An 8,830-nucleotide genomic window follows, 5' to 3' on the forward strand; every position below is an offset into this window, starting at 1 on the left:
CAAACTAAAAGAGAAAATATATATTGGGAGAAATGAGAAACACAGAAAAGGGAGATTGATGTATAACAGAATGGACTTTGGGAAACTTAGAAAGTTCTTTTAAAAAGCAATTTGGGAAAAATTCTATAATGAAGAAGCACAGGTGGAAGAAAAATGGATGATTTTGAAGGAAATATATAATGAAGGAGTGGATAAATATGTACCAAAACAAAAACAGGAAAAGGTGTACATTAAGTGCTGGTATACCAAAAAGTGTAACAAGGCAAAAGATAGAAGAGACAAAGCTTGGAAAAGATGGAAAAAAACTGAAAAGTGGCAAATATATATCAAACTAAGAAATGAATATGTAAAAATATGCAGGGAAGAAAAACGAAATTATGAAAAAGACAAAATAGACAAATGTAAAGATAAACCTAAATTATTCTATAGATATGTGAATGGTAAACTAAAAAATAAACAGGAAATAGTAAAACTACATCAAGGGAACATGGAATGCACAGAGGATATAGAAATGGCTGAAATTATGAACATTTCAAATCTGTGTTCATTAAAGAAAATATACACATTTGAGATGAAGGAAGTGGAGAATGATGCCCCCCTCCCATGGGAGAAATAACTGTGACACAGATGCACCGCCCAATCACTCTTCTCTGCACCCCCTCCAAAGTCATTGAACGCCTCATACTTCAATTCATCACACCACATATTCCCCTTGCTGAATCACAACATGGTTTTAGGCCACTACACTCCACAAACACTCTTCTAATAGACCTCATGCAAAGAATATTAGATGGCATCAACTCAGGCCCCATCACAGAAAATGTCTTATAACATTAGACATTAGTAAAGCTTTTGATGCTATCCCCCACCACAAACTACCAAACAAAATATATAACACAGACATGCAAAATAACACCAAAAGATGGCTGGCCAATTATCTGGCAGGCAGAAATACTTATGTGTCATATAATGGCCAATCATCGCACATCAGAAACATTAAGAATGGAGTTCCACAGGGCTCTGTTCTATCCCCCGCACTCTTTAATCTATACATGCATGATATACCCACACCAGACACCTCAGAAATACAAATATCTTTCTATGCAGATGGCATAACAATCACATGTACACATCGTAACACAGACAAAGCCACACAAATAATACAGCCATACCTTGATACACTCAACACATGGTTTATTACAGACTCAAAATAGCACCAGCCAAATCTACAGCAACACTTCTCACCAACTGGGCAAAAGAACACAAATACATTCCTCAACTCTATATCATCAACACACTAATACTACACACACACTGAAACTTCTTGGTGTAACATACGATACATCCATGTCATTTAAACAACACATCACAAACATAAAAATAAATGCACACCTAGACTCAACACACTTAAATCAATCACTGGAACAACATTTGGTCAATATACAAACAATGCATATGCTCAGTGATGAATTATACGAGTCCAGCATGGGCACCTAATCTCAGTGAGACATACCTCAACACCCTTCAGACCATACAAAACAAAGCATTAAAAACAATTACAGGCTGCACATATACAACACCTACAGACCACCTACACTATGAAACAAAAGTCCTCAAAGTCAAAGATCACCTTGACATGAGAGGAAAACACTTGCTGCAGCCTCCACAAACACAGCACACCTGCTACACTACAGCAAAACACCCACACACACACACACACAAAAAAAAAAATCTATATCACACACAAATACTCTCTTCTCTTCCTCTAAAACCACCAAATACCAGCCTCTGGAAAGATATTCATAATCATATCACTCACTGCTCCATTAACACATTGCTGCATGCCAGACTCCCTGATATCCATCCCTCTGAATCCTCTCTCCCACAAAAGGACAGAGTCCACCTGGCCAGACTGCGATGCGGTCACCACCCAGCCCTTCTAAGCTACCAGAAGAGACTGGATGACCGCATTGTGGACAAATGCCCAGGATGTAACACTTCACCCATGTATGTAACACGTCATGGAAGACTGCATTATACATAATCATGCATGCAAACAACACAACATACACTCCATAAAGAATCTATGGGAAAACCCCATTTCAGCCATGGCATTCCTTGGGGAGACAGGACTGCTCAGACAGTCTAGGGAACAACAACAACTGTGACACAAGAAAGAAACAAGGTACCAAATGATGAACCTTGATGTCAGAAAATCACATGGCCCTGATGGAATTGCAAACTGGATACTAAAAGAATGTATAGATGAACTAATGGACAAGATATACAAGATAATAGATTGCTCACTCAAAGAAGGGAAGGTACCGGAAGACTGGAAAAATGCCAATATCACACCAATATATAAAGGGGGGAACAAGGAAGACCCAACAAACTATAGACCAGTCTCCCTTACAAGTACAATAGCCAAAATTTGTGACAAAGTTATCAAAAATAGATGGACAAAACATTTAGAGAACAATATACTAAATCAGAGACAATTCGGATTTGGACAGGGAAGGCCACAAATTTGATCTGTTTCTATTCAAGGTTAATAGATATAATACAAGAAAGGGACGGATGGGTAGACTGTGCTTTCCTGGACTTACAAAAGGCGTTTGATAAAGTACCACACAAAAAATTATGAAAACTCGAAACAACAGGAGGTATACAAAGAAAACTATTGAAATAGATGGAAGATTTCTTGCATGGAAGAAAAATGAGAGTGGTGCTCAGAGATAAAAATTCTACTTGGAAAGAAATGATTAGTGGTTTCCCAAAGGGATCAGTAATGGCTCTGATAATATTTGCTATATATGTAAATGATATGGATGAAGGTGTAGAATGTTACATGAAACTTCACTGCAGGTGACACAACACTATTAAAGAAAGTACAGTATAGAAAAAGATTGTGAATCGCTACAGAGAGATCTGAACAAGGTCTGGGAATGGAGTCAGAAGTGGGAAGTGGACTTCAACATTAAGAAATGTAGTATGATGGAATTTGGAAAAAGTAAAAAAAAAAAAAAAAAAATCAGGACAATATAAAATCGGCGCAAAGGAAGTAAAGAAAGTTGGTTCCGAAAAGGACCTAGGAGTAATCATCACCAAAGACATATCCCCAGACAGATTAACAAAATAGTTGGAGAAACCTACCATTTGTTAAGATCAATAAAGGTGGCTTTTAATTACTTGGATGAAGAAATGGTAAAGAAAATACTAGTACAAAAAAGAATATAAGAAAAATAGAAAGACTCCAAAGAGCAACGACAAAGATGGCCCCAACACTTTCAAACCTGACATTTGAGCAAAGATTGTCTAAACTGGAATTACCAACCCTGGAACAAAGAAGAGAAAGAGGTGATCTGTTGGCCACTTGTAGAATTATGAAAGGCATGGAAGTCCTGGATAGAGAAGACTTATTAAATTGGGATAGAAGAAAAACAACGGGACATGAAAAGAAACTCAAAAAGGACAGTTATAGAAGAGATCTAGAAAAAAAACAAACAGCTTTCCACACAGAGTGGTGAATGTCTGGAACAAATTGAACTAAATAATAGTGTGTGCAAACACCATACATGAATTTAAGAGCAAACTAGTTGTTGCAAGATACAAAGACGGGACATCACGAGCATAGCTCCCTTCCCGTAGAATACAACTAGGTAAATACACACAAACACACACACCACATAAAAATGATATGAGAAACATCTTCAGAAAGAAAAGGACAAACGACTTGGTTAAGGACACAAACCGAGAGCTCCTTGACGCGACTCTCGATGCCTCGGGCGTTGATCCTGGTGGCGTTGAAGGGCTGCTTCAGGGGCACCACCGTCCCGGACTGTTCGACCATGGGGTTCCTCCTGTAGTGTTCCACGAGCTCGCTCAGCGTGTCGAACTTGCGGCCGCCTCCGACGTCGTACTTGTTCTCCTGAAACGGTTTGGGAGGAGGAGTCATACCAAGGGATTTCGTCGCCGAGGGCCGAGTCCCGTCCACGGTGCGTCTTCGTGTGAACCACCACAACGAACTACTCACTTGGATGCACAGGTTTAGGAGTGTGCACGTGTTCGTATACATGTACACCGTGTGTATATATTACCTAAATGTAATGTTCAGAACAACAACAACTAAGCTCGTGTGTGTGTGTGTGTGTGTGTGTGTGTGTGTGTGTGTGTGTGTGTGTGTGTGTGTGCGTGAGTATGCGTGTGTGTGTGTGTGCGCGCGCTAGCTTGTACACGGTGCAACACGTCCGCGTGCCAAAGACAAATGAACACCTATTTTCACGTGTATGTCCCAGTGTCACGTATATACACGTTGTCCGTGGGTCATTTGAGACTATGGGGAGCGTGTGTTTAAGAGCGTATAAGGGTCCCTTTGTTGTGGGGAATCAGATCCCATTGGCGTGCCAACAGTCCGATTGCACGATGACCCGAATCGGACGTGGTCGCGTCCGTAGGCTCAACGCGTGTGAGTGTGTGTGTGTGAGCGCGTGTGTGTGTGTGTGTGTTCCGCATCAGCCTCTCGGCGGATCCCGCGCGCGGTGGGGGGCCCTACGTGGGCACGAGGGCAGTCTACGTCTGCGCGGGGGATTCGGGTGTAGGCGTGGGAGGGCGGATGAAGGTAAAAATGGGATGAGCACGGTGGCATGACCTGGATACATGTACCACATTCCCCTTGAAGGTCAAGCGTGAGCAATAAGCAAAACCGACAGAGTAAATTTTCCAAACCTGGTGTAGGTCGGCAACCCAAGCCATAGCCCAGTCTCCTGAAATATTGGTCTACTTTGTGCCGTATATATATATATATATATATATATATATATATATATATATATATATATATATATATATATATATATATATATATATATATATATCATATGAGTTGGGTATGAAAAATGGTAAGTTACGAGGGAGCGAAGCGACCGAGCATGGGGTGGGGGTGCTCCCCCCACCCTCGTTACAACGGTAGGGAGCTTTTGAATTTTTTAGTTTCAAATAGTGCAATTAAATTCTCATGCATTGAATATCAATACAGAACGGCACAAAATCATTACGAGTAACAATTATGAACCCATACATTTTTTTTAACGGTTTAACAAAAAATGAGAGAAAAGTTCGGATATAATGTTAAACCGCGAGAAAATATTCGCGGAATTTCACATGACTGAAAAAATCAATATATATACTGTATATATACACGCACGCACACAAATATATATATATATATGTATATATATATATATATATATATATATATATATATATATACATACATACATATACCAAGGCTTTTTCCCCCTTCCAAGGGAGGTAGCCAAAAAGGGAAAGGCATAAAAACACTCCCACCCATTTCATCCCTAAATACACTCCACACCCCTCCCACCCTCCCTCTCATCTGAGCACCTCCTGGATGACGGGTCATCCCTGCACCCTGCCCACCGCCCTGGGTCAGAAGCAGTGTCGCAAGACACAGTACATCCACAGCAAGGCCGCTTCATTTAATCGGCGACCCCCCCTCTCCGTCCCCCTTTGCATAAGGCGAGGACGGGGAGAAATCCCTTCGGGCTGCGTCAAAATTTACTCACACATACTACCCCACCCCCCACCCCCCCGCCCATTCCTCCTCATGCAGTCACAACATCATCCATATACAGCCATTCTCCACTCACCTCTGTCTTCCGTCCTCTCCCTTCCTTCCTCAACAGACATTCCCCTCTTCCCCAAAGCCCCCTTCACCCCATCCATCCACCTCATCCTAGGACGTCCCCTCATGTTCACTCCCTCCACATCTGCCTTCCATACCTCTTTTACTAGTCTTTCTTCACTCATTCTTTCCATGTGTCCAAACCATCCTAATATTCTTTCATCAACCCTATCTCCCAAATCCTTTTTCACTCCTGTTCTCCTCCTCACCTCCTCATTTCTCACTCTATCCAGCCTAGTAACCCCCATCATACTTCTCAGACACCTCATCTCAAACACATTCAAACTCCTTCTCTTATGTTCCACGTTTCTGCCCCATACAGTGCTGTTGGCACAATCACTCCTTCATACAGTCTCCTCTTCGCATCCATTCCCAAATGTCTATTCCTCATTACACTCTTTAAACCACCAAGGCATTTACTCGCTTCTCTCAATCTACATTCTACCTCCACCTTCACTCCACCTTTTCCTGCTACACTTGCACCCAAGTATCTAAAACTATCCACTTCCTCCAGTCGCTCTCCCTTAATATTCACTTCCAGTCTACTGCCACTTTCACCCCTTGTACATCTCATCACCTTACTTTTACCCACATTTATCTTTAGCTTTCTTCTATCACATACTCTCCCAAACTCTACCACCAGCTTCCTCAATCCCTCCTCTGACCCTGCCACAAGCGCAGTGTCGTCCGCAAACAACAGCTGGCTCACCTCCCACTTTTCTCCATTTTCTTTAACCATCTCCAATCCCTGACCCACTACCCTAGCATTCACCTCTCGCACCACCCCATCCATGTATAAGTTGAACAGCCAGGGCGACATAACGCATCCTTGACGAAGTCCCACCTTTACTTCAAACCACTCACTCTCTCCATTTCTAATCCTGCTGAATACCACAGGGAAAAGAAAAATTCTTGGAATCCGAGCGTTTTCGTGGCATTTGATTTGTTTACATCTTCAAGGATTACAATAGTAATCCTTGAAGATGTGAACAGATATCACGAAAGCCCTCGGATTCCAAGAATTTTTCTTTTCCCTGTGGTATTCAGCATTTCGGTGTAGTCACGTGTGATTTGTGATACTTGTGCATATATATATATATATATATATATATATATATATATATATACATATATGTATATATATATGTATATATATATATATATATATATATATATATATACACACACACATACATATGCAATATCACAAGAGAAATTTGTTGACAGTAAGTGCTTTCGTGCATTTACATGTTCGATAGATGTAAATGCACGAATATACTGTCTACAAGTTTCTCTTCTGTGGCGATATTGTATAATTTGTTTCACGGTGATGTGAAAACAATGCATAATATATATATATATATATATATATATATATATATATATATATATATATATATATATATATATACATATATGTGTGTGTGTGTGTATGAATATATATGTATATATATACGTATATGTGTATATATGTATATGTTTATATATATACATATATATATATGTATATATACGAATATATATATATATATATATATATACATGAATATATGTATATGTGTATATATATATGAATATGTATATATATATATATATATATATTATATATATATGAATATATGTATATATATATATATATATATATATATATATACACATATATATACATACAGTATATATTTGTCTGATAAGTGGTGCTGGATGCCGACTTGATTGTTCTAGTAACAGTGAAGACCGTTGGCTACATTTCACCAAAATTTGGGAGGTTTTTTTTTCGCCTCTGAGGCTTCTTCTGGGTGTAGACGAAAAACTACAGGTTTAGGTAAATGTAGTCTACAACCTCCACTGTTATGAGAACAAGAGTAATCAAGTCGGCATCATGCAGCACTTTTCTTGAGCTCTGCTACTTATCACAGATATAAATACGAGTATTTACATCACCCAGTCCCTGTGCGAATGACTATATATATATACATATATATATATATATATATATATATATATATATATATATAAAGTACATGAACACGCGACTACGTGCTAGCTTACACATATTGCAAACGACATGTCGAACGTGTTTAAACCTTCGTTTTATACACTTTATATACAGTGTAGCATGATAAATATTTCCATGTCTAATGTGCAATATACAGTACTCGTCAAAAGTATGCAGCGCCTTCCCCTTGCATTCGTATACTTATGACGAAAATAGGAAGGCATTTTCTAAGGTGAAGTTATGTAAATATATTGTATCTGGCAACCCCTTGCTGTCACGCTGGGCCAACAAAGTGGAACTTGAGGGAGAACCCAGCCAGTTACTCCCACACTGCCGTGGGAAGAGCATTTTCAGGTAACCCCTCTTTTCGGGACCTTGCCTTTTTCATATTAGCTTTTTTAATTTCCCTAGGGTCTATATGATTATCATAGCCCCTACAAAGGAATTAAATATATGATTGTCCAAGTCATTGGACTAAAGGAGCCAGGCCATAGAACTCAAGAAATCAGTGAAATGTTGAAGGTGGCCAAGTCCAAAATCAAGAGATATATTGTGCGATTTAGGGAGGGAGGAGGGCTGGAGATACCATCCCACAAACCTAGGATAGGGCATCATAAGAAGAGTTCTTCAATGGTTTTGAACATCACAAAGCGTTCTTTAGAGTCCAATTCACTAACAAAAGCAAAGTCTCTGAGGGAGAAGTCTTCTTAGGGCCCCCTGCATCAGGTTACTGTGATAGTATCTCCAGCCCTCCTCTCTCCCAAAATCGTAAAATGTGTCTCTTGAATCTGGACTTGGCCACCTTCAGCATTTCACCGATTTCTTTAATTCCATTGTCCGTTTTCTTAAGTCCAATGACTTGGGCAATTATTTCTTCAGTCAATTTCTTTGTAGGAGCCATGTTAATGATACAGACCCTAGGGAAATGAAGAAAACCAGTGCGAAAAATGGTAGCGCCCCGAAGAGATGGGTTACCTGTAAATGCTCTTCCTACGGCAGTGGGCGAACGACTGGCTGGGTTCTCCCTCAGGTTCCACTCTGTTGGCCCAGCGTGACAGCATGGGGTTGCTAGATATACTCTACATAATTTTACCTCAAAAAACGCCTTCCTCTTTTCGTCGTAAATATAC

At 39.8% G+C, this 8,830-nt stretch overlaps 1 protein-coding gene across 3 annotated transcripts in view; it reads right to left on the reverse strand.

Annotated features, from left to right (window-relative positions):
- LOC143029213 (tyrosine-protein phosphatase non-receptor type 11-like) overlaps window positions 1–8,830 on the reverse strand; it is a 200,878-nt gene that overhangs the window by 27,545 nt on the left and 164,503 nt on the right. For all 3 annotated transcript variants that reach the window (XM_076191786.1, XM_076191784.1, XM_076191785.1), the window contains exon 5: window positions 3,752–3,928. In XM_076191786.1, coding sequence (XP_076047901.1) covers window positions 3,752–3,928 — 177 coding nt within the window. The remainder of the gene's footprint in view (window positions 1–3,751; window positions 3,929–8,830) is intronic.

Source organism: Oratosquilla oratoria, chromosome 10 (assembly GCF_046742065.1).
Source record: "Oratosquilla oratoria isolate Oo_2021 chromosome 10, ASM4674206v1, whole genome shotgun sequence".
Lineage (NCBI taxonomy): Eukaryota > Metazoa > Arthropoda > Malacostraca > Stomatopoda > Squillidae > Oratosquilla > Oratosquilla oratoria.